This window comes from Psammomys obesus, unplaced genomic scaffold (genome assembly GCF_907164565.1).
Source record: "Psammomys obesus unplaced genomic scaffold, mPsaObe1.curated_primary_1811, whole genome shotgun sequence".
Lineage (NCBI taxonomy): Eukaryota > Metazoa > Chordata > Mammalia > Rodentia > Muridae > Psammomys > Psammomys obesus.
Genome location: NW_026596166.1, coordinates 10493758 through 10520140, shown reverse-complemented (window position 1 = coordinate 10520140; position 26383 = coordinate 10493758). Strand labels below are relative to the sequence as shown.

The following is a 26383-nucleotide window of genomic DNA, read 5'->3' as shown; positions in this document are numbered from 1 at the left end:
TCAAGCTGAAATAAACTGATGACAGCACCCTGGGAAATGAATGCAGTCCCACTGGATCCTGAGCTACTCACTATCTCAAAGTCTCACGCACACAAGGCTAAACATTGGCTATCATTGTAAACCTCAAAACCCTTAGAACACAGTGCTAAAGCCTAACAAATACAGAATTGATTCTTTAAAATATTTTTATATAGACTTTAAGCTGAAAAATCTTCAGGAGTATTTTTTCTAAATGCTTACAATTGATATTGCAAATAAAATTGAAAATAATGCTATTAATTAAACAAGATATAACTTTCTTTCTTTTAAAATTGCCTTTGCCACAGGGAAGCACAAATGAGGTAAGTTAACATTTTTTTAATTAACAGATATATTATTTGTAAATATGATATTCCTATTTTATAAATGACTAGGTATTAAAGGATATCTTAGAAAAATACTTCTCTAAAACGTAAGTTTGTATGAATTTTTAAATATTATGCAGGGTTTAACTTGTATAAAAATGATTCAGTTCCTATATTGGAAATGTCATCTTTTAAGCTCTAAAACTGCATTATTTAATTTCCTCATTTTGGTCAAAACCGGACGAGAGGAAACATGCAGGAGCAAAGGTGTAATTGGCTCAGTTTAGGACGTGAATGTGGTGCAGAAAGCATGGCGGCAGGGGTATAAGGAGCTGCAGGCAGGAGCAGAGAAAGATGGCTGCGGAAGCTCAGCTCGCTTTCTTTTTTATTCAGTCTGGGACCACAGCCTGTGGGATAAATAGTCTTACCCACACTTAGGGTGGGTCTTCTGCCTAGTCAATCTTTTTAAAATCAGTCTCACAGACATACCCAGATAAGTTTCCATAGTGACTGTAAATCCCATAAAGTTGACAATGAAGACTGACCGCCACAGTTGCCCTCTGCTCTTCTGCAGTGAAGACAGCAGGTCTGCAATCTGGGAATTCCATCCCAGAGGGTGTTTAGATGCAGCTGACACCAGAAGAACTTGGGCACACACCTATATTCCCAGCACTCTGCGAGGCAGAGGCAGGCAGATCGCTGTGAGTTCAAGGCTAGCCTGGTCTACAAAGTGAGTCTAGGACAGCCAAGGCTACACAGAGAAACCCTGTCTTGAAAAACCAAAAACAACCAACCAAAAATCTTGGGCTTTGAGTTGACAGCTACTGAGACCATGTTAAAGTTTCATCACAGGGTGTGAGCCCAGACCTGACCTGTGAACTGGCATTCCTTTCTCTTTCCTTTTCTGTACACGCGAAGAGGCTGAGCTCCCAGACAGAAACTATCCTTTACACTAAGAAAAACTGTGTCTATAGAATTGTTAGCTTATTTTCCTCAAGGTTAATCTTGAACAACAAATAATTCTTTCCTAAATTTCCACTTGACTATATAAATGAATTAATGTCCTCTAATCAAATAACAATGGAACATTTACTATTTTAAAGTCAGTTTAACAGCTACTTTATATAAAAAAATTAAATTTACTAGAAAAACAAAACAAATTTCAACTTAGTACATAAAACCTTGGGTGAGGAAACTAGAATTAAACTAAGTATACTGAGAGCAGAACATGACAGAGCTAGGATGATTCTATGCCGTACTGACCATATTTACAGAACTGAACAAACACAGCACTAGCCGCTTTTACAGTGTTAAGAAAACAGCTGGAGGCTGGAGAGATGGCTGAGCAGTTAAGAGCATTGGCTGCTCTTCCGGAGGTCCTGAGTTCAGTTCCCAGAACCTTCATGACAGCTCATAGCTGTCTATAACTGTAGGCCTATGGAATCAGGTGCCATCATCTGATGTGAAGTGTACATGCAGACATTGCATCCATATACATAAACTTCATTAATGAATAAATGTTTTTATAAAAAGGAAACAGCTATATAGAGTCACAAATAAAAAATGTGAGAGTAGCCATACAGATCTCGAGCTTTTACCTGGTTCTTAAAAATATTCAAAAACTACAGACTCCAGAGTGGTCAGTAAGTGACAGAGGGGGATAGATCTTACCTACTAGCGGAGAGGGAAAAATGAAGATACTTAAGACTACCCAAAAATGTGCAGTATGATTGCTGGGTGTGGTGGTACATGCTATACTCCCAGTGCTCAGCAGGTGGAAGGAGGATGATCATAAATTTGAAGCTAACCTGGATCAAATCACACAAGGAATAATCAGAGGCAGTCATTTCAGTAAGGAAAGGCCTTTTGAGGTGGTGGTTCTGAATGATGTTCTGTGCAGTCAGAACTGAGTAGTGGAAACACAGCAGGAGAATATGTGAAATAATGGAGCCCACCAGAGGGGACAGAACAGTACCCCATTAGATGACCCGAACACACGTAAGAATGGAAAGGTAACCTGCTCTGGAAAAATAATTCACAGCAGATTACAGATCTGAGTTATCTGAAATTGTCAATATTCACAGTGGGAAATGTCCACATGTCCCTAGAACACAGAAAGCTACTGGGCTGGGAGATAGCATTCTAAGAGATGTTTAAGATAAAGGACATGCAGTCAGAGTAAGCTCAACCAGTAGCATGCCATGGAACTGAAAATACTTTACATTTTAAGACATTACTTACTTTTTGTTTCATGTGTGTGTTTCAGCTGCATGTAAGTCTGTGTACATGTACATACAGTACCAAGGGGAGGCAGAAGAATGTCAGGTCCCTTGGGACTGCAGTTACTGGTAGTTATGAACCATCATGTGGGAGCTGAGAATTGAACCCGAGTCCTCTGGAAAAGCAAATAGTGCTCTAACCTGCTAAGCTATCTCTCCCGGCCCCTACTAGTCTGTGTTTGATAGAGGGTAATGATATAAGGAGTATCAGTTCAGGACTGAGAAGATGGCTCAATGGATAAATCACTTGCCATTCAAGGGTGAGGACCTGAATGCAGATCTCCAACAGCCACTTAAGTGCCAGGTATATGTGGTGGCCCACCTGTAATCCCTGTGCTTGAAATATAGAGATGGGATTCTCTGGGCAGGCTTGGCGGCTAGACTGGCCAAATTAGTGAGAAACCCTGACTCACAAATAATGTGAAGAGCAAGAGGAAGACACCACACACAGAGAGACATGAACACTCTCATACTTGTGCATGCACACCATTTACAAAAGTGTTTTTATAACTCTGATTCTTGTATTCCAGGCTTTACACAAACTTTACAGTGCAGCAGCAACCCACAGACACCTGTATCATCAAGCTTTTCCTGCACCAAAGTCAGAACCTACTGAACAACCAGAAAAGAAGAAAATTTAACTTAAAAAATTGCCGGTGCATGACCATTTGTTAGTTAACTATCAAAGCTTTTGTTCCCATGCAAACATTCAAAGTGCTTCCTTCAGACAGAGTGAAAACCAAACACCTGAGGACTTGGATAGTGTAATTCTTTACTCCAGTGTTTAATGAGCAGATGTGTGTATGCATGGTTGTCTGTTAACGTACAATTTCCTGATTTCTGTCTTTAAATATGCTGTTATCATTTCAGGTATTTGTAAATTTGAGGACAATAGATGTGTTTTGCTTGACTTTTCTAAGTTCTGCTCCTGGGTTATAATTAAATATTGTGTGATATTACTCCAGGTTTGGATATGCTCATTTAATTTCTATAGAAAATTTTAGTTACTTTGCATAGGTATTTGTTAAAACACATCATAACTCAGCAGGCTTGACTTAAGCTATATAATCTTAAACATACCACAGGCTCTTTTCTTGAAATATATTTAAGAGCTTAAAAGTTACTTTACCAAAAACTACACATTGTTTCTTTTATATTTATGACTTAATATAGAATGTAACTCTCTTTATCAAAAAATGCACAAATTTGTTTTGTATGTGTTTGCATTTCACTGCACTGTATATTTTTCATTTGGTACACCAGAAATGTATTCTTCATAGGTTTATTCTTTTAACATGTGAACTATTAAACTTTACTGTTTCCTAACATTAAAACAGATGCTCACTGACTCCAGAGCTACTTGAGCGGTGCTCATGTGGCATGAGGGGCTACCCACTTAGTTCAAGATGCATTTTCTTTCTGATACCATGTCAGGACAAGAGTGGGTGCTCTGGGTGGTATGACCAGACATTATTCCTGGAGTTACAGGCATGTGTTGCTACCTGTAGCATCCTTCAGTTCATGAGGGTGGGATGAAACAGGGTTTCTCTGTGTAGCCCTGGCTGTCCTGAAACTCGCTCTGTACACCAGAACTCAGAGATCTGCCTGCCTCTGCCTCCAAAGTTCTGGGATTAAACGCAAATGCCACCACTGCCCGGCTTTAATATATTTCTAATGACTGAAATCTTCAGCGGAGTTTTATTAAGGAAATCAAACCCCTTAGAGGAAAATAAAAAATAAGGTGGGAGGGAAGAGTAGTAATAGGGGAGATGGTGAAGCCTCTTGGCTATCTGGGAGCTCTCAAACAGACATTTAACTGTCTCAGATATGGTGAATAAAAAAAAAATAATTGAGACAGAAGAGTATGTGCAAGTTCATAAGCTGTGTATCAGTTTACACTCTAGAAGCACTCAGCCTTATGTTCAGTATTTTCCCTTTCCCCCTGATAACAGCCCACTAGTCATAGCCCACAACTTCTGCTTTCACTATAGGCTTCCTTGGCTTGTGGGCCTTTTGAACAGAAAAGCATCAAACATTGTACTAAATCTAAAACACAAAACATGTACTCAAGGACCAGACAGTTTCCACAAAAATATATTTAATAACTTGTTATATAAAATCAAACACAAAATTTTATCAATAATTCAAACTCATTTCTAACAGGGAGTGCTTGTATTTAGGAAAACTAAAGTAAAATATATACATATTTACAACACTTGTAAGTACAACTGAAGAGCTATGAAATTCACAGAATTCTAGATTTACAGCTGGAAATTCCATAAATGTATGTTAAGTGTTTGGTGCTACTTATGAACAACTACTAAGCCCAAAGCAAGAAAAAGGGGATGGAATGACCTGTTTCTAAACCTTTATGGCAAAAAACTTAAGATAAAAAAGGCTTACAAAATTTATTTAAGATTTCTTATCGGATCCGATTGTCATTTTTGGCAACTCAGCCTTGCCTGGTGGAAGGCGGTGTACTCTGTCTCAGCAGAGCCTGTGAACTGCAGTGCCTGCTCTGGCTCAAAGGAAGGAAGCAGTGTTAGCAGCAGTTCCGCATGGGCTAAGGCCTGTGTTTAAATGGATTCCTGAAAGGGTACTTCCCAGGCGCTCCTTACGTGACCACACACATCACAGACAAGTTCATCATAACAAAGGTTCCAGGTCCTATTCTGTGTTTTTGAATTACACCCATGGTAATGGTCAAACTACCCTACTCCAGAAAGTACTTGATACCATAGTAAGCAACTTTTCAAAAAATGTGCTCCTGCCCTCTTCCTTTTTCTGAACAAGAAGGGTGTGTTCATAAGGAGAGTGATTGTTTCCTGTCTAATGCCTGGTTATGTTCTCTTTCTGGACTCCTTTTCATCAAGAATATTCAAAGCAGTTTCCTAGTACAGCATTTGGAAGCGTATGCCATATTGGCCCTTTAAATGATAAAACTAATTTTTGGTTCAATAAAAGAAAAATTTTGATAACAAAATATATGTAAAACTAGAATTTTATAATTCCAAATAGTAAGTTGCCTTTATTAACCAAAGTATTTGTTTGCAGTCATTTACCTGAAAATATTTTAAAGCTCTTACAAAACTTGGATTGTGATAAAGTTAACTTAAAAACTTCTTGCCATGCTGCTGGGCATACCACTGCTGTCTCTGCTTGCGGTTTTCCAACTCAGTCAGAAGAGCCTGTCTGTAGGCCTCGTACAGCTTAACGATCTGCTCCAGCTCCTTCATGAACAACAACTTCAGCATTCCCTGGTATGTGTCCAGGTCAGCCAGCTGGAAGAGTTCCCACTTCAGAATGTGGTCATATCTGTTGTGAGACATAGTGTTCATATATAACACATACACATCTATCCACAACAATGAATTGGTCTATTTTTACATATATTATTATAAGTAAGACTTTAAATATTTGAGTTAGTAGAACTAGCTTTTTTTGAGCTGGGGACTGATGCTGACCATGCACTCCTGGGCTCAGGGTACCCTCTTGCCTCACCCTCCTTCACAGCTGGGAATACAGGACCATGCTGATGCACATGGCTCTAAATACACTATTTTCCTTCTTCCCTCTCTTTTTAAAATTCACTTCCATTTTTCATGTGTGTGAATGCTTTGCCTGCATACATATAAATGCACAATATGCATGTCTGGTACCCAAGAAAGCCATCAGGTCCCCTGGAACTGGAGTTACAGTTTTATGCCACCATATGTTTCCTGGGAACTGAACCAGGGTCCTCTGCGAAAGCAGCCCATGCTCTCTCTCCAGTGCTAAGTACATGGTTTTTAATTGAGAGACTATGTAGGAGTGTTTTGCCCATGTGATATGTCTGTGCACCACATGCATGCTTGGTGCCTATGAAAGACAGAAGAAGACACTTGATCTCCTAGCTGCCACGTGGGTGCTAAGAACCAAACCTGGGTCCTCTACAAGAACAGCCGGTGCTCTTAACAATTGAGCCATCTTTCCAACCCCAAAATGCTATTTTTTTTAAGGAAGGAAAAAAGCTCTTAGATATTATCTCAGGTTAAAGAGTGTTTAAGAATCAAGCCCTGGACAACCATTAATACCAACTCCAGACTATAGTAGGTCTGTAATTTCCCAAAAGCACATCCTTTGCTCTCTGTAAGTTCATACAAAGTTAATGTAAGATCTTAGAATACTTGAGAGAATACTGTGCTTATAAGTGATTATGTAGAGAAATGAGCAGAGTCACTGGTGTCATTAGTGCTAGCAGATTGACAAATGTATAAGAGGATACTGTTCACTACGCCAAGCAGAAAAAAAAGATGAATTATTATTTGTAGGCCAGCTACTCCTAAAGATGAGTAACTAGAACTAAAACCAAGAAAGACGGGTCTGAAGAGATGGCTCATAAGTTAAGAGCATGTAGCTCTCTTGCAAAGAACCTGAGTTCAGTTCCTAACACCCTCATTAAGCAGCTCACAACCTCCTGTAACACCAGCTGCAGGAAATCCAAAACTTTCTTTTGGACTCAAGCTACACTAAACATATGCATACACAAATACATACACATACTTAACAATAAAATAATTCTGCATAGAATAAACTCAAAATGAGAGAATAATCCAAAGAAAACTCCACAATGTGACATCATGTTCACTATACTTCTGTGTGTCTTAGAAGGCCTCTAATCCCCCTAGGTACGTAAGTGGCTCACGGTGAGTTGGAACTACAAAACCAAGGTGGTACACTTCGAAAGGGAAGATATGAGACAAGTCAGTTTTCTCGTTTACAGAGGAAAAACTCTGAGAGCTTAAATGTTTAGTGACTATCAGTTCAGAAAGACAGTTCTATAGCCCAAGAAGCTTTAGAATGGAAGTTTTCAGGGTGAATGTCCATTACTAGAGGAATGTAAATACAGTGAGTCATGTACCTACGTACTGTCATATCTCAAATCACTGCAGGGCAGACATAAAAGGAAGCTTTAATTACAAAGTCTAGTGAATTTAGGTCCTGCCTAGTGAGTACTTTGGTAACTCACTTGCCATTTTATTTCAGAAGGATCATCTATCTAATATAAAAACACAGCTCCAAATAAATAAATAAATAAATAAATAAATAAATAAATAAATAAATAAATAAATAAGCAAGCAGAGAGCATACTGAGCAGTTGCTGTGTCTTGAGTGTGTGCCCCAGGAACACCAGCAGAGGAGGCAAAGGTGCAGTAAGCATTTCAATGGACTCCCATTTTTATTCTGTTATTTAAAGATTGAAAACTTACTACTCATTTCTTTGCAGAAACCTGGATATTCTCCTTTCTAGGCAATTAACTCCTCGTGAACAGTAACTGGAGTTGCATGAAGAAGCAGTTACATCTCAAGTGTCTCCCATTCAGGTAGCTTAATTTACTTAGGATTTCTCTGAAATTCACTGGTGATTTCTAAGGAAGAGCTTATTCTCAGGGTGTCTGCTTTGTTTCACCAGTGTACCAGGCTCTTAATTGGGTACTCTTTTTTTGATTGTAAGTACTGTATTATGTTATGTTATATGTTAATCTCATATAAAAATATAAAGAAAGCAACAACAATTAAATTTGTCATATTTGATATTATTATATATCCATTACTAGAGTTCTGCACACAAAGTAATGAGGATTCAGGTATCTTTGAAGGATTCTTACTTCTAATCAGAGTCAGACTTTATAAGCTCTGATATCCTTTCTTAAATATTACATAGAACCCAATATTATAAGAAAAGCACAGTACTTTTTTTTTGAGATAGGGTGACTTTGTGGCTGTTTAAGCTCACTCTGTAAACCAGGGTGGCCTCAAGCTCAAGAGAACTGCCCGCCTCTGTCATATCCATATATGTGCTCCACCCCCATCAGTGCTGGCATTATAGGTATGTGCCACCACCAATGAGCTAAGCATGGTACTTTTTATGTCAAGCTTGTTAGAGAACCCAAAGATACTGGACTGTGCTCACTTACTTCACAGGGGCTCGGGCATAAACCTGAAGCCAGTCAGGAATTTCTGCAGTATGGTAGGGATTCGCAGGAACCAGGAGGGACTGATTTCTTTCAGTTTGCTGTGGCTGGTACGTGATGGGAGGAGGCTGATCATACCGAGGCACACTAAGAACAAAAAATTGACATTTATTAAAACAGAAGCCCTTTACCTAGGCCAGAAATTATGACCATGAAGCTTTTAAGAATCAGTGTGGTTCTTGGCCAAAGTGACTATCTTCGACCCCTAACAGAACTTTTCATGATAAAGGTCTATATGGAAGTATACCTCCTCCTCTTTTGGAAGCTGCTAATGATAGATGAACACCCACTCTGGGGAGGGGGACTGGACCAGGGGTAGCTCTCACTGTGGCCTGCCTTGAGCCCTGGGCCCAAGTCCCAATCCTGGTGCCTCCTCTCCCTTGTTTACTCCTCAGCCCCTCTGGTGTCCACTCCTTTGGCCCATCCCCATTCTGCAAGCTTCAAGCTAAGCTATGAAGGAAAAATAAAATGACTACTGCAGACCATGACACTTAGTGCCTGAGGTAGCATAATTAATATAATGGCAATACAGTTAAAGAGGAAGAACCCATGGATACTTCCCGTGTAACTCACACAGAGCACCACACATCGCTGATAGAGGCAGGCCTATTACAGAGGGTGGCAGAAAGACATGATGAACTGTTTTAGATGGGGTTGGTAGTGTATGATCTTGATAAAAGAGCAAGTGATGTTCTGAGAGTTTCATAAAGAAGGAGCTGTCTGTGCTACAAACAAGTTCAGGGATAGTTCATGAACTATCTCACATTTAGAAGAAAAAGTGGCATAAGCACAAAGCAAGTCTTCCTCCACCACTTTATACAAACAAAAGTGGAGTTATGAAGACCTACAAGCAAAGAGAGAAGCAGGAAGAGGTGCAAGAGTCTACAAAGGGGCCTGATGAAACAAAGAGCAAGCAGGGCCTTGCTTGAGAGGTGGTTATACTCTGGATGTAGCCACCAGACAGAGGAAGTATGGTGGTCCTCCACCAGCCGGTGTGTACTCAGCTGTGCAAGCTGGAACTGAAACAGGTCTTTGTGAATACAAATCCCAAGAGACTTGTGTGGGGATGAGCTGGTACCCCTTTGTGAGAAGGCTGGTCCTATCTGGGATCTACATCTCATGATGGAGCCCCTCTGGTCAAAACAAAGGCTATGCATTTATCACCTTCTGTGAAAGGAAGCCACCCAGGAAGCAGTTCTACTGCGTAAGAGCTATGGAATTTGTCCCAGCAAATACCTGGCAGTGTGTATTGGCGAGCAGCATACTTTTTGTTAGATCCACTCTAAAGAATAAGACTAAAGAAAACATTGTGGAAGAGTTCAGGAAAGTTTCAGGTGTAACTGAGGGTTTGGTGGGCGCGATTCACGATCATCAGCTGATGACAAGAAGAATGAAGAGCACAAGTCAGCAGCACGTGCAGATGCCAGCTGAAGAGTGGGAAAGCAAGAGTGTGCGCTGAATAGGAATGGCCCCAGAGATTCACAGATTTGAATGCTTGGTCACCAGGGAATGGCACTACTGGGAGGTATAGTCTTGTTGGAGGAAGTGGGTCATCGGGGGGTAGGCTTTGACATTTCGGGTGCTCAAGCCAGGCCCAGGGTCTCTCTCCCTGCTGCCTGTGGATACAGGTGTAGAACTCCCAGCTGCCTCTCCAGCACCATGTCTGCTTCCGTGCCACCATGCTCCTTGCCATGATGATAGTGGATTAAATGTCTGAATTATAAGCCAGCCCAAATTCTGTGTTTTCCTTTTATAAAGTTTTATAAACTTTTAGAAAGTTGTCATGGTTGTGGTGTGTCTTCACAGCAGTAGAAACCCTAACTAAGACCCAGCTGAATGGGCTGACCCTGTGCAAGAACCAGATCCAGAAGTTACAGCTACCATGAAAGTTTCATTTTTTATAAACTTGGCAACTATAGTGACATAAGACTGACTGAAAAAGTAATTTTCTGAGCTTGGAACACTGGGGAGAGTGAAGAAGTTGAAAGATTATGCATTTGTTCATTTTGGAGACAGAAGAGCTGCTGTTAATGCTCTGGATGAAATGAATGGAAAAGAAACAGAAGGGAAAGAAATTAAAATTGTCTTAGCTAAGCCACCAGACAAAAAAGCCAAGCTCCTAGACAGGCCTCCAGAAACACTACATATGGAGATAATGACTCTCACCTCCTCCCAAAATGAGATGTCACAGCCATGGGGGAGGGGAAGGTAGATACAGCTACCTCCAGATTATCAGGATTATCATGGAGGCTATGAAGATCCCTACTACAGCTAAGATGATGGCTTACAATGAAGAGGAAGAGGAGGAGAAGGGAGAGTGCAGGGAGCACCACTCTAGAAGACAGCTAGCTATCCAGAAGGAGCACATTTGGCCTACCAAGAGCCTCAAGGAGTGGCAGAGGGGGTCCTGTAGAACAGCAGAAGCCGTGGACCATGGGACTCAGGGCAATCGAAGGGGCAATGTAGGAGGCAAGAGGAAAGCAGGTGGGGACAGCCAGCCTGATTTAGGTGTCATAAGGCCAACAACCAAGAGAACTGGGGTGCCTGACTCAGAGCAGCAGCCGTCTCAAGGAGGTGGAAACTATTTACAATAATGACAACCAAGAATTTTATCAGTGTAAATAGAAAAGGACTTGAAAATGATACTGACAAGATATGATTGGTTCTAGATTCACATTCTTCAGAAAAAAAACTGGCATAACTATCATCTTTAACAGTATGTTGCCATTTGTATTCGGCTGAAGAAGTCACTATTGTGTATAATACTTAAGGCTTTTTATTTTTCTTTTCATAAATGCTCTTGGACATTATTGGGCTTGCAGAGTTCCCTTGTTCTGGGGTCACAATGCTTTTATTGTTCCAGGCTTCATTTAACTTCAAAACAATCTGTTAAATCAGAACCTTTGGCTTGGGCAGTTGTTTTTCTGGGTTTGGAACAGATTTCGCAGGTGTGTGAAGTATACTGTAAATAAAAGTATAAACTAGATGGAAGGGGAGGAGGACCTCCCCTTTCAGTGGACGCGGTGAGGGGCATGGGATATGAGGGAGGGAAGGTGAGATTGGAAGGGAATGAGGGAGGGGGCTACAGCTGGGATACAAAGTAAATAAACTAAATATAAAAAATAAAAATTTAATTAAATAAAAAAAAACAACAGAAAGTACGAACTAGTGCTTTGCTATAGTAGTCTAAAAAAATTAAAGCAAACAGATTTTTTTTTTATTGAAAATAAGCTACAACTATATGTTTTCCTTTCCTAGAAGCAGATTCACTGTGTTTTAAAGCTATTATAATTTCATACCTTTTTGAAATCTGCCCTACAAAATTTGTTTGGCTTACATGTCAAAGCCTTGACAATTTGTTCTTTGATGTGACTGTATTTCCAATTTCTTGTTTATGGAAATTTAAAAAAAAAAAAGAGAGAGAGAAAAACAAGCAACAACCACCAAAAAAACGAAGTTAATTTCTTCCATATTTTAAAGCATTTCTTCTGGCAAGTAATTATTTCTTTTAAGGACAGCTTTAAAGGTGATAAAAAGTTGAATCTTAGTTGTAACCTTTATACAAGGCTTAAATTACAAGCGCAGATTTCTGCAAAAAACTAGTAATTTGCTAACATTTAAACTGTAAAGGGTTATAGCTTTTCTCTAAACAATGACAACAGAAGATGTTTTTCTTCCTCCTGCTGACTGAAAGATGAGGGTGGGGTCTGTGCTGCCACAGGACTCTTGCTGGGCACTAGGCCAGGTTAGGAAAACAGCTGGGAGTTGAGGAGAGCCTACCTTAAATCAGAGAGTTACAAAGGATCATGTTTCAGTTAGCTCTAACAGCCTGTGTAAGCCGAGCAGGGAGGGTGGTTACATAGGAGGGAGATGTTCACGGAGGGATGCTGTGCAAAGTACTGAACACCTGCAAGCTGGAGGGAATTCTGGGAAACCAAACTACGCAATTTCAGACATAAGAACAAAACTAAAATGAGCCTGCCTCTAAACATAAAAGACATGTGAATATTTAAAAGGTCACTGCTTTCTTAGCTTGCATTAAAGTAAGGTCTAGATTATTCCATAGTTAACAGTTCAGTTTATTTTAAGATTTTGTGTGTATGTGCGTCCATGTGTGTTTACCCCTGGAGCCCAGAAGACGGTATCAGATCTCTTGGAGCTAAAGTAACAGGCAACTGTAAGATATCAATGAAGGTGCTAGGAACCAAACTCAGGACCTCTGAAAAAACAGCCAGTGTTCTTTATGACCGAGACATCTCTCCAACCCCAACAATGTACTTGATGCACCGAAGAATATCTTCAACATTTTTAATAAGTAGGTTCAAAAGGGAAATGGTAATTGATACCATATGCTTTGAAATCAAATATGCCTGTGTTTTTGTTTTGTTGTAGTTTTGAGACAATGTCTACCTAGGACTCTGTAGACCAGGCTGGCCTTGAACTCAAAGAGTTCCTCCACCTGGCTCAGTCTCCCAAGTTCTAAGATTAAAGGTGTGAGTGACCATGCTTACTGTGTTTTAAATTCAGTTTAACCACCTATAATTTGTATGAAATGTGGGTAGAACTGCCATTACTTCACTAAACCTCCTTAATTGTAAGTGGACAAATAAATTTTTAACACAGATGACGTTTCCCAAGAATGAACAAATGTAAGTCACAAGTTCTGTGTAAAGACTGTGCCATCCAACCAAACAGCTACCGATACTACTATGTGAACTGCAGAGTGCTAGTTTTTCCTGCCTAACATCTGCTGAACTGCTAAGAGAAGCAATTGTTTGTTAAAATGCTTTGTGAACCATCAAAACTCCACAGTAATACAAGGTTGAGATAAACGAAGTAACTTTTCAAATCTGGTTGTAGAGATTGCTACTATGTGACCTCAAACCATAAACAGGGCCTTAGTTCAACAACTTCATGAAGTCACTCAGTAAACACTGACTGACTAAGTGCTATTAAATGCAATCATTGGAAAAAAAAAAAAAAGTTTCAAGTTTGAATCACTAAATCACTTAAAACAATACACCAATAATGTCATCCCTTTAGGAGGTAATTCTCAAATGTATTCTCATGATCTTAATGGCTCTAAATTACAGATATCCACCATAACCAACAAATTGTATTAGGTCAGGTAATCCCAGGCAGTATCAACGTGCTTGTAACATTGTAATCCCTTGTACTCAGTTCTGGCAGCTTAAAGATGATTTTGGTAAACTATTTGTTCTTCACTCTTAAGCTAATGTGGGTTTGTATGTACTCTGAAGTAGTATCTACACATAAACAGCAATCTCAGTTGGATTAATCAAGTCTCAAGTGTTCCTCAGCCACATATGACAACTGACTACAGCATTAGATAGCACAAGGCTTAAGTATCATTCAAAACAGCCCAAAAATTATTGTTTATATTTATTAAAAAGCTAGAATATTTTGTTGCATTCCAACTTTTACTTCAGTAAGAAACAACAAAAAATCATGACTGAAGTTGAATACAAACAGTAAGATAATATCAAAATTTCAAAGTCTATTCTGACTTAGGAGGAGGTGGGTCTGACTTATGGGAACTTAAGATGAAGAGATAGGTGTATTAGCTTCAATTTATTGCTATCTACAACAAAAATATTCTGACATCTCTTCTAAGTGGAATGTAATCACAAATATACATTCGTTTCAAGCTGCTCAAAGAGAAAATATTTTTTAAGACTTATTAAAATCATTCATTACTAAAATATATTTAGGATAAATATAAAATTTGAGAACTACTTAAAATCTCAAGCTTCAAGATGCTTATCTCTTCAAAAAATGTGAGATCAAAATCTAACATAGGATGCTTTTAAAACAGAAAGCTGAAAATGAAACTGCTACTCTACCTGGGAGCACAGGGGTGCCTGTACTGAGCTCTCTTATTTGTGTGATCCACATAATAGGTTCCAAATTCTGATGACTCCACTCGTTCCCATCCAGGAGGAAGTCCTTCTCGTTCAAGAGGGTGACTCCAATGAGTTGTGTTTGTGTTATGATCTATGTAGTATTTTCTCCCTCTCATCGTCCAGTCCACAGACCATCCAGGAGGAAGGGGCAAATCTTCAGATCCATGGTTAGTTAAGTTCCCTAAAGATGTAGCAGCAACTCTCCCAATACCTGAGGACAAAAGGAAATTGAACAAGTGTTAGAATATCTGTTTAAATATATCAGTATAAGTTTTCCACAAAATTCGCCACTACTATTTAATCAGAAAGAGAAAGAACAACCTAATTTTGAGAGGAATATGAGCTTTGGATTGTTGGTTTGAATCATCTATCACCAAGGCCCAGAAGCACTTAAATATTTATACTACTAAAAGGAAAAGTGAAGAAAGGAAAAATCTTAATCAAGATTTAAGATCTGACATTTCCTCTTTAACAACAAAAACAAAAAAAGCAAAAGTAAACTTGTAAAACCATTCCCAGTGTATAATTTTATAAAAAGAATCTAGCTGTGCCCTAGAATCATTAAGTAAATCACCAAGGCAGTTTATGCAGTAAATATACAAATAAATCAGTCACATCCTGAACACAACTAAAAACAGAAGTTAATGAAGTAACACCACTTATTATGGCTTTAAAACTCAAAAAAAAAAAAATCAAGTTCCCAAGTAACTGAAATATATATTTTAAAATATATACTATATATTTTACATATCTGGCTAAGCAAAATGTTTAAAGAGTGGCAATAAACTCATTTTTCAACTTGCCTAAAATTATACAATCATAATATGCTGAAATGTCAGAATCCCTGCTTAGATTAGAAGAGCAGTGTTTCTGTCAATCATTTCAGTATCTATGTAAACAGCAATAACAAAAAGTAATTTAGAGGACATTAAAATTAAGGTAAATGCTTCTATTCAAACCCTGAAATTCTAAAGGATGAAATGTAAATTTATAAATCTAGGTTTTGGGCAGGTGGTTTAAAACTGTATTGACTTAACATACAGCATACAAATGCTAAGTGCAAAAGGCTAGTCACTGCAGCATAGCCTTATTGAAAGGCTAATGATAAACCAATATAGACCAGGTAAGTGAACTCAGTAGGTCAGAGCAGAATACTGGACTACACAGCCTCACACATGAACATGTTCTCTAATTATTACCCTGAAGAGTAGTTAAGAGTAAGAGAAAACCAGCAAGCAGACTCTTGCCTGTAATCCCAGCACTTGGGAGACTGTGGCAGAAAAATTGCCACAAGTATGGTATCAGTCTAGGTTGCTCAGTAAGTTCTAGGCCAAGCTAGGCTAGAGGGAGACCCTGTCTCAACTGTCCCCACACCACCCCACTCCACCCGAAACAAGGAGTGAAAAAAGTGCGAGTAATATGCTTCCTTTATTTAGCCAAACTTAAAATAGTCCTGGGCCCTACCATCCCAGACTTCCTGGTATTCACCAGTCTTTGCAAGCAATAATTTATGGCAGAAAAAATGGTATGTAAATTCTGAAATTAAGATACGAAACACCATGCATGCAGCTCTGTCTTTATCAAGCTCACATCCTTCCCCTTGGATCACTCAGGGGAAAGCCAGCTGCTCTAATGTCATAAATAGTGCATGTAATGAGAAACTGAGGCCTCCAGCTGTAATTAAATGCTCTGAACTATGTGCATGTAAGGAAGTGGATTATTACCACCTCCGTGAAACAGTGGCATAACTGAAGCCATACAACTTGATGTGAGGCCCCAGTTAGAAACTTCCAGCTGAGCTGCTTCTGATATCCAACCCACATAAACTCAACTGTCTGTCATGTCACTGAGTTTAGAGCAACATACAAAAGAAAATGAATAGAGATGAGAAAAAATATGGATATGCACACATACATGTTTCTATTTTCACAAAATGCTGAAATGTAAGAATACAACAAAAATTAATGAAACTGGTTATTTATAGAAGGACAATGATAGAAATGAATCTGTATCCCTGGATGGCCTGGAACAATGCCGCGAACTCATGAGTTCTGGGAGTAGGAGAGGTTCCTGCCTCCGCCTCTAGAGTGCTGGGAGTCAAGATGCAAGCCACCACACCAGACACATGAACGACACCTCAGCTACTATAATAAATCACTATTCTCAGTATGAAAAAATACCTGCAAGCATGGCAACACAATGTGGATACACAAAACATTAACACCACACAGCAAGACACTCAACATGCTTAAAAATGGGGCGTTGGCTTCACGTGTTCTATAATGAGTTCTTTGATGCAAAAAGTAAAATCCAGAATCATTTAAGTCTCCAATGGTATAAATTGATAAAACTATCTCCAAAACAAATCCCAAAATGTCTTTCCTAGATTTGTCCACTGAAAAATCTGGAAGCAATAATCTATCCAGCAGCAACAAATTCAGTAGCAATAGGCTGCGATCTCAAAACTCCACATGCCAACCCCTCTGAAAAGGAACCAGAGCTCCTTGAGGGTACCGTGAGTCAATGGTTGATTCCAAGTGTGACACACGGCAGGCACCAAAGGAGTCTGCAACATCCAACCACCCAGGCACATTAGAAAGCACAAACAATGAAGACTGAAGGAGACCAATCCTGAGGGGACCTTAGTGTCCACAAGGGAGCAGTCCAACAGAAGTACCCCTCAGCAATGTAGTACCCTAACATCTACAAGTTCACCTTGAAGACACAACTAGTCCTTGGTCTGGGTCAGGAATCTCAGGATAAGCTTAACAGTCTGTTGTCCCAGAAAAATCTAGAAAGTTTCTAATGTCCAAAGTTGTAACAACTTAGATAATTTGCGACTCAGAATCACATCGTAACCTTAAATATAAATAGCCCAAATGAGAAAAAAAGCAGACTTCCTTAGTGAAAACGTCAGCTGTGTCGATCCTCACAGAAGAACTGCACATATTTAGATATCCCATCACAACAGGGGAAGCTCAATATACTGGTCTTCTTCACTAATAGTGTATTAGTGATAGCGGCTACCACCCAAAACCAGGGGTCTAAAAGGAGGACAAGAGTGCAGGGCAACAGAGAATCTGCATGGAGATCACGTACTTCTTCACACAATAGATTTTTCTCTCCTTCCTCCACCCCTCTCCCTTCTTCCTTCACAGCTTCTCTCCTCCCCCACTATCAAAGCCAGTAAAATTAGCTCAGTGGAAGGAGGAGGAAAGTATCAGATAAAATTCATACTGGCATGAACTCATCTACACTATCAGGATCACAGAAAATAAAAAACTGAGACTGTGACAGAGACCACAAAAGGCTACAAAGATATGAATGGATCTTGGAACAGAAAATGAATCTTAATGAAGAAAACTAGTTAAACCTAAATAAATACTGTGATTAAAAACTTACCTATGAGGTTATGAAGATACCCCACAAAAAAATTCCTGACTTGCTTCAAAGTGGCTAAGGTACCACTCCATTACTCTGAAAATAGTAAACAGAGACCTAATGTGTACACCATTTTTCCTAAATGAATAACCACCCCAGCTCTTATAAAAGAAAACTGTTTAGAACTCCAACTAGTAAATCCAATGAAATGACAGAATTAAAGTATCACAGTCTGCAATACCCAACAGAAAGGATTATTACTAACTACCCGAAAACAACAGGTAAGCCTGCTGCAAGAGGACTTATTGATAACCAGGCTGACATCCAGAGCTTGGTCAAACTTAACATCGCAAGAGAAACCAGTCACAACACATCTCTAGAACTTATGGAATAAATGTCCACTCTACCACAGGGATGAGGACTCCAGCGGAGACTCATTACCATTTCACATGATAGGAAAAAAAAGGTGTAAGAAAGTGATTTTACCTAAGTCCATACAGTACAAGATCAAGTAGTGAACATGACTAAGCACATCATTTTAGCAACAAAGATAAATAATTACTGTTCAAGGAAAAACAAAGCTGCCGTCAGTAAAAGCAAGCAAGCTACCAATTTTGAATTAAGCACTATGAAAAAGATAAGAACTTCAGTTTCTGAGCTACAATTTAAAAAAAAAAAAAGTTAGTTTTCCATAATTTAAATTAGTCCCAGAAAATAGTAACTGGCATTTATTCATAAATGAACCGCTTCTATTTGTATGGCTGTGGTGTACAAATATGTTCCAGTAAATAAAAAGTAAGCATTCACAAGCTAATGATAGGATTCAACTTTATCTTTTTTTTTTTTTTTTAGTACTTTATCTTTACCAAGCTTCACTGGATATGCCTTTGAAGACCCCTTCACTGAATATGCCTTTGAAGACCCTAACAACCAGAAAGACTCCTGAGACCTACATGAGTAAACAGCACTTAAAAATTCTGGTTTCCAAATTCAGTAGTTCCTAAAGACAGAAAAGTGGATTATGGATCGCTAATGAGTTCCACAAGGACCACAGTAACAGATACCAAATACTACGTTCTGTGTTACATTAGGATGTTGGTAAAGGGCTTTTAGTGTTGAACCAAGGCGACTAGTGGCTGCTTCTCTTGCTTGGCAAAGGTACAGCTCTGTCTCTAAAGAGCTTCTCACAACATGATTCTAGTTAACTAAATGCTTGCACATTTACTGGAATAAATGCCTAAGTATTTTTGAATAAAGTCTGATTCCTTCAGTTTGAGATTTTTATAATTTTATTTCTTTGGTGATTTTTAAAACTTTAAAAACAAGTTTAGGACCAATTCATCAATTCAGCTAGGCTGGCCAGGAGGAAAACTTATGGGGCTCCATTGGTCTCTGAGAATAAAAGTTCTTGCTACTAAGCCAGATGACCTGAGTTTGATCCCCAGGACCCACAAGGTGGAAGGAGACAACCAGTTCCTGCAAGTTGTCCTTTAATGTCCACACATATGAACACAACCCCCCCAACACACACACATTCCTCCTGTCCGCCTGTCTCTCTTACACATATACACACAGACACTAGGTACTCACATGCGTACATGTGCACATACTGACAGAATCATCAGAGAGGAGGTTCAGTTAAGAAAATGCCTCTATAAGACTGGGCTGTAGACAAGCCTGGAGGGCACTTCTCAGTGATCAATGTGGGAGGGGCCAGATCTTTGAGGGTGGGACCATCCCTGGGCTGGTGCTCCTGGATTCTATAGGAAAGCAGGCTGTGCAAGCCATGGGGAGCAAGGCAGTAAGCAGCACCCTTCCATGGCTTCTGCATCAACTCCAGCCTCCAGATTCCTGCCCAACTTGAGTTTCAGTCCTCCCTCCCTTCAGTCATGATGTGGAAGTGTAAGCCAAATAAACCCTTCCCTCCCCAAACTGCTTTGGTCATGGTGTTTTATCATATCAACAGCAACTCAAACTAAGTCAGACATCATTTTTAAAAATTAAAAAGCAAATAGTTTTTTGTTTGTTTTACAAAAGACTTAGAATAAAAGCCTACTGACATTAAAAGCAGAGGTTGGTTATAACCTAAAATCAAATCTTACTTTTGTTTTGTTTTGTTTTTCGAGATAGGGTCTCTCTGAGTAGCCCTGGCTATCCTGGAACTCACTCTGTAAACCAGGCTGGCCTCAAACTAAGAGATCCTCCCATCTCTCCCTTCTAATTGCTGAGATTAAAGGCATGTGCCAACACCACTCAGCTCAAATCTTCCGTTTAAGGTAATGTTTTATTTAGGAAAATGCCCATTATCTTGTAATTTGTGTGTATGTTTATATAACAGTGTGACTGTGTACATGTGCACACATTCATGTTAGTACATGTGCTTGTGGAGGCCCAAAGAGGCTTGGGGTTTAGATCAGGTGCCTTTCCTCACCTGCTCTCCAAGCTTCTTTGTTGAGATAGTGTATCTCACTGAATCAGCCAGGCTGGCTGGCCACTGAGCTTCAGGGATCCATCTATCTCTTCCTCCTCACCAACCACACTGGGTTACAAGAGCAAGCCACCACTCCTGGCAAGGGTCTGAGGATCTGAGTTCAGATCCTCATGCATGCTCAGCTCACCCTCTACTGACTGAGGGGGCTCCCCACACCTTATACTTTCTATTTGGGATTGGAAAGTTGTTTTAAAATCTGCCTTTATTATAAAAGCCAGATCCAACTGCTCCTAGGAGAGATTGGTAGAAATTTATATTATTTCCTCAATTATATTTTACAAATCAGAGTTTTAAGACAAGATTTCAACTTGTTATTTCATGTCTTCATATTTAAAATATGGAAAGTTAAGGAAGAAAAGAATTATAGATTGAGTATCCCTTATCTAGATGCCTGTGGCCACAGTGTTTTGGATTTTGGAACTGGTATGTGTGTAATATCCTAGATATTCTCACCAAATCTGAACATCAAATTTGTGTATGTTTTGCATATCTCTTATAAAAATAGCCTCAAGATAATCTCATATAGTATTTTCAGTATATCTACCAACGAATTATGAGAGGTTTTACTCCTGTAATCCCAGCATTAGGAAGAGAGGCAGGAGGATCATTGCAAGACTGAAGCTAGTTTGGGCTATATAGTGAATTCCAGACTAGCCAAGACTATACAGTGAGACTGTAAACGCACACACATACACACACATGCACGCGCATACACACAAAACAATTTTTAAACATTGTGTTGGTGTGGTGTCATATTCATGCTCAAAAAAACGGATTTTCGATCATTTCCCAGGTCAGATTTCTGGAACTGGGATATTCAATCTGAGCTATCAGTGATGTGTGCAATACACAAATGGGAAAGTGAGTGTAAGAACTGAACGCAGCGTAATAGCATCAGTTCTCAACCTGTGGGTCACAATCCTGTTGGAGGTCAAACAGCCTTCTCACAGGGCCATCAGAAAAAAGGCCATCAGAAAAAAAAACAACAAATGTTTACATTATGATTTTCAGCAGTAGCAAAATTATAGTGACGAAGTGCAACAAAATAATTTTATGGTTGGGATCACCACAACCTGAGGAATGTGAAGTGCAACAAAATAATTTTATGGTTGGGATCACCACAACCTGAGGAATGTATTAAAGGATTGCAACACTAGAAAGGTAGCAAATCACTGATCTACATTAACAATAAACACAGCTATTACTTCTGTTTTCCTTCAGCTGACAAATGTCATCAGGCTCCAGATTTGGAACCTCTGAATTAACTCATTTATTTTATCAAGTATTCCCTTTGTACCAAGGCGCTATGCTAATCATATCTGACTCTTCTTTCTCCCTTATCTCTCCAACTCTACTAGGGGCCTAGTTCTATGAATATGGATGTGTCCCGCTTTACCCTTGTGCCTTCCAAGTGTCTGAAGCTATCTTCATTGACTTCCTTTAAAATATTAAACACTGTGGACTAGAGATGGCTGGGGTTGGGAACACTTGCTAGTCTTGCAAGAGGACTTGAGATTTGTTCCCAAGTCCCATGTAGCAGCTTACAACTGCCTATAACTCTACTTCCAGGGGGTCAGGTGCTCTCTTAGTACCCAAGGGCAGTGTACATATGTAGAGGAATTTTAACTCAGAACATGGCCGCTCTGGTGAGAGATCACATACAAAAACCTTCTGGGTCTGTGTGAATTGACTGGAATATAAACACTCCTTTAATCCACAAGACAGGCAAGCAGATCTGAGTTTGAGGCCAGCCTGGTACAGAGCAAGTTTCAGGTAAAGAAAAGCATAGGTCCAGGTGTGGTGGTATATGCATTCAATCCCAACCAATGGAGGTAAAGTTAGTTTGAGGAAGGGAGCACCCATGTTTGAAAATGATGTCTAATTGGGAGGCAAAAATGAATTAGAGAAGATCGGACAGAATAGGGAGAGAGGAAAAGGAGGCTATTTAAGAGGCAATGAGAGAGAGAGATGCAATTTTACCAGGATGGTAACAGAGACAGGTGGCAAAGAGAGAACTCAAGTGAAGACCGAATTAGCCAAAGAATGAGGAGCCAAGAGATTAGAGCAGATTGTTGGAAGTTAGTTCAAGGCCAAGCAGAACAATTCAGGGGCCAAGAGAGAAGCCAGATTGAGTAAGTCAGCTGGAAGAAGAGTTTGAGCCAGAACAGCGGAGTTGCACCAGCCAGCCCAAGCTCAGTAAGAACAAGAAAGTGTGAGCTTATTAAGCAGTTAAGTGTCAGAGTGTCAGAGGCTGAAAACATTCTGGGCCTAGGTTAGATTGTATGGAGGATACAAATCTCCAGGACTAGGCCTAGGTTAGCAGACAGGCAGTAAGCCTCTAAGGCAACTGAACCAAGTGAATAAAAGTTACTGTTACATACATACACTGCCCACGTGCATGCCTAGTGCCTGCAGAGGCCAGAAGAGGGTGTCAAAGCCCCTTGACCTGGAGTCATAGGTTGTAAACTGCCATATGGGTGCAAGGAAATGGACCAAGTCCTCTGAAAGTGCTCAGCCAATGCTCTTAACGATTGAGCCATCTCTCCAAGCATTGATCTTGAAATATACAATGGCTTCTTTGTTTCAAGTCTAAGCTTTCTGTTGAACCATGAATCTCCATTTCACTCTATTATCATATTAAAATAGGTAGTAATGTGGTCCATTTAATGTAAACCACCACTACTATTTGCAGTGGGTATTCCCAAGTTTCCACTTAAATGTCATTCATCTACCCTATTAATGTCAAGTTCATGCTCAAAGCCTACATCAAGTTCTACCCGCTCCTTTGAGCATGCATTCCTTTAAGTATTCCAGTTACACTGATCTTTCTTCTGACCCCACCAAATAGAAGCATCAGTTGTGCCAGGGCTGGTGTGTGTATGCTGGTTTTGTCTCCCTAAACAAGGCATCCCAAGAGGATCAAGGAAATGGTAAACACATAATATTAAATGGAAACTATTTTACTATGGCGAAAACAGTTGTGTTCCAAACTGTTAAGTCAGTTTATTAGAAGCTGCGACCACTGAAAAGCAAATCAGCCTTACACATTTATCTTATTAAGTGGGATAAAAGTTTTCTTCTCAGCTTGCACCAGTTCATCTACAGAAATGAGCACTTAAGAAATCAAGTGGAGCTGCCACATCCTTTAATCCCCTCCTTGGAGGAATTCTTCCAGGTCAGGACGTAAAGAACATGCAGCTTTCTTAATTACATAATCAATATTTCCTGCCTGTTACAAAAAGGCACATTTCACACATAATTTTAACCATCTGTTAAGTCTTTTTGACCAACCCGGGAAATAGTTATTGACCACAAAAAGTCAGGTTTAGAGAGCCAGATCACTAAGTAAGCAATTGCTCACACTATGTACACCTAACAGTCAATTCCTCCTGTTTTTCTTTCCTAGGGTTAAGACCAATTTGCCTGCAGACTTATCCTTCTTGTTCTACCAAACCTAAATCTAATTTCAATCTAACCAGAGACATTAAATTTTTCACATTTTTAAGGCCCACTGTAATAACAGAAGGTCTTTGAGATAAACACCAAGCTTAATATGATGACATAGTAAACAGACATAAAAATTCTGTCCTTCATCATAGGCTAAAAACTACTAGCAAGCAGGTGGAAGCAAGAATGGCAAAAGGCAAAATGGAAACTTTTTTCTCTAGTTGTTTTGTTTGCCTTCCAAGAAAATCCACAGAAGATCTTTTAAATCGAAGTTTTCAGTAAGAATCGACCAATGTGCTATTTATATGTCAAGTTACCTGATGCATGCCTCCCCTGATTCTGTGGCATTCTCTGGAAGAGATCATGGCTGTATTCATAGTATCTGTAATCTTCTTGTGCACGGTCTCCAAGTGGCCGCCTTCTTTGACCATCAAAAAAGTTATCTGAATAAAAGTATCGGGAACCAGAGTCTCCATTTTCAACAGCAAAATTAACTTCTGTTAAAAATGACTGTGATGAGCCATACTCTCGAGGAACATCTGCCAGGCTCCTGACAAGGTAAGAAGAAGGCGCAGACAGTCTATTGCTTTCTCTTCTCATGACTTCATGAGGCGTCCTTTGAACTGGAGTTCTCAGAAAACTCTGGTTTCTTGAAACTACTCCATCTCCAGAAACTGAGAAAGCATTAGGACTTGAATCTGGAAGACAGATATCAGTCCGTCTTGGAATTGTTGGACCATGCCGAATAAATGAAGGCATGAGATCTACAATAAAACAAAGAATAAAATCACCATTTCAACAAGTATGTACATTCTTCAAAAGTTATTCATTTGTCTACTTTCCTGAGATCAGAATAAGACAGGGCTTAAGAAAACAAATTTTAAATTTTAAGACAATACGAGTACTACTTTAAGTTGAGATTATTTTCCCGAGCAAATAAATTTATAATCTGCATGAATGTGCTAGGTGTAGGCTCAGCTACAATCGAATGGATGCCACACATCGCCATATATAATATAGTACAATGTCAGTAAAGACTGAAAATAATCTAACAAACCAGTGCAGTTGCCAGCATCATTGGTTGTGTTCACTTGGTTTTAGTATTATCAAGAATCTTTATTCATGCAAACAGTCTTATTAAAATAAAAAATGTCCCTCCAAAACATGCAAAGGCAGATTTCTTTCAAAAGATTTTTATATTAATAGTTTTTCTACTCTTGGAATTTCCCAGTTCTAAGTACGATGATCAAAACTAGAAAGTAAAGCCTTTCGGTGTGAAAATTAAAAAATAAAATCATCTAATCCCAAGATGCACACAAATGCCGAATCTACTGAAAAGCAACACAAACTTGGAATTATGGCTCCTTTAAGAACAGATAACTCAAAACAAGATAATGGGCTGCTGAAAACAGAACCTGCGGACAGCTTAGCCGTTCTTAGAGAGAAAGCAACTACCTTTAAAACGCGAAGAAATCTGGGTATGGAGCACATTTTCTGAATTCATTAAGTAAATGATATCAGAAGTGTCAAGATAACACCAGAATAACTTAATATTGGAATAATTTACAGTCGATGACAGAAACTCTGTATCAGGTCGTTCACTAAAAGATTCACCTCAACATACTGCGTGATTTCAAATAATGTTTAATAAACTTTATTTGCAGCAGAAAGCAAGCCGTGACTTAAAAACAGAAGGGCAGGCTACTAAAAATAATTTCAAGTCACTGACGTATCCACCCCACCAACTTTGTTGTCAAGCACGGCAGCTCCCACACAATCTGGAAGGCTCGGCACACGGTCACAGCGGAAAAAACACGCTCTCCACCCCTTTCTGCGTGATCGTGGACGAATACTAGGAACTTTTGTCAAGGGCTTTCCCAGCTACGATATGAGGTAATGCTTAATTGAAGTCACACGGTTGCTACCAGCTTCCAAGAAGGAAACTTACACAAGGGGCCCAGCTCCTAGAATGAGAACCAAAGGATTAGCTCTTCCCCAGAACTGTTCTGGATACGCAAGGAAAAGAAAGAAAAAACTCAGAGTCAAACTCAGAGTCTGCTGTATGGCAGACACTATTCCGAGTACGCGGCTTTTTCGCAATCTTAGGAGCAAAGCCGGATACTGGGGCGGCGAGCCTGCTCTGGGAAGCGAGCTAGCACAGTCCCAGCCTCTCGGCCTCTGCACGAAGGACTCCGGGGTGCTGCCGCTTGGAGCGCAGGCGAGCGGCGCCAACCACCGGGCACGCCCCGACGTCCCCGGGTCCAGCGCTCCCCCCTCCCACACCGGGGTCCCCGCCCGCCACCGCCCGCCACCGCCCGCGACACTCACTCCGCAGCAGGGGCGACGTCTCCTTCTTCACGTACTTGCCCTGCACCTCGGCCGGCTTGGACACCTCGGTTTTGGTTTTCTTGCGGGACAGCATCCTCGCGGACGACGCCCGCCCGCCCCAGCCCCAGCAGCTCGCCTAGAGCCGCGAGCCCGCCCCGCGGAGTCCGGGGCGAGA

The 26383-nt window shown here is 39.9% G+C and overlaps 2 protein-coding genes and 1 pseudogene across 2 annotated transcripts in view; 2 read left to right on the top strand and 1 right to left on the bottom strand.

The window, feature by feature from the left end:
• The window catches only part of Atl1 (atlastin GTPase 1), an 85131-nt gene extending 80464 nt beyond the window's left edge, over positions 1–4667 (top strand). The window contains exons 14-15 of the mRNA XM_055595352.1: positions 327–341; positions 3154–4667. Of these exons, the coding sequence (XP_055451327.1) occupies positions 327–341; positions 3154–3264 (126 nt within the window). The 3' untranslated portion in view covers positions 3265–4667. The remainder of the gene's footprint in view (positions 1–326; positions 342–3153) is intronic.
• A 956-nt stretch (positions 4668–5623) lies between these two features.
• Sav1 (salvador family WW domain containing protein 1) lies at positions 5624–26348 on the bottom strand. Its single transcript, XM_055595353.1, has 5 exons — positions 26209–26348; positions 24198–24644; positions 14502–14772; positions 8581–8724; positions 5624–5938 (listed from the first exon to the last, which is right to left on the bottom strand). Exons 1-5 carry the CDS (start codon positions 26300–26302, stop codon positions 5731–5733), a joined length of 1164 nt encoding a protein of 387 aa, XP_055451328.1. The 5' UTR covers positions 26303–26348; the 3' UTR covers positions 5624–5730.
• Positions 9434–10146, top strand: LOC129667687 (heterogeneous nuclear ribonucleoprotein R-like; annotated as a pseudogene).
• Positions 26349–26383: the final 35 nt, after the last annotated feature.

Excerpts from the sequence above, each read along its gene's own strand:
- Sav1 (XM_055595353.1), bottom strand. The coding sequence starts at position 26,302 with ATGCTGTCCCGCAAGAAAACCAAAACCGAGGTGTCCAAGCCGGCCGAG. Across the intron at positions 24,645-26,208 it reads GACGTCGCCCCTGCTGCGGA|ATCTCATGCCTTCATTTATT; the intron begins GTGAGTGTCGCG and ends GTTTTATTGTAG. Across the intron at positions 5,939-8,580 it reads TATGCCCGAGCCCCTGTGAA|ATATGACCACATTCTGAAGT; the intron begins GTAAGTGAGCAC and ends GTCTCACAACAG.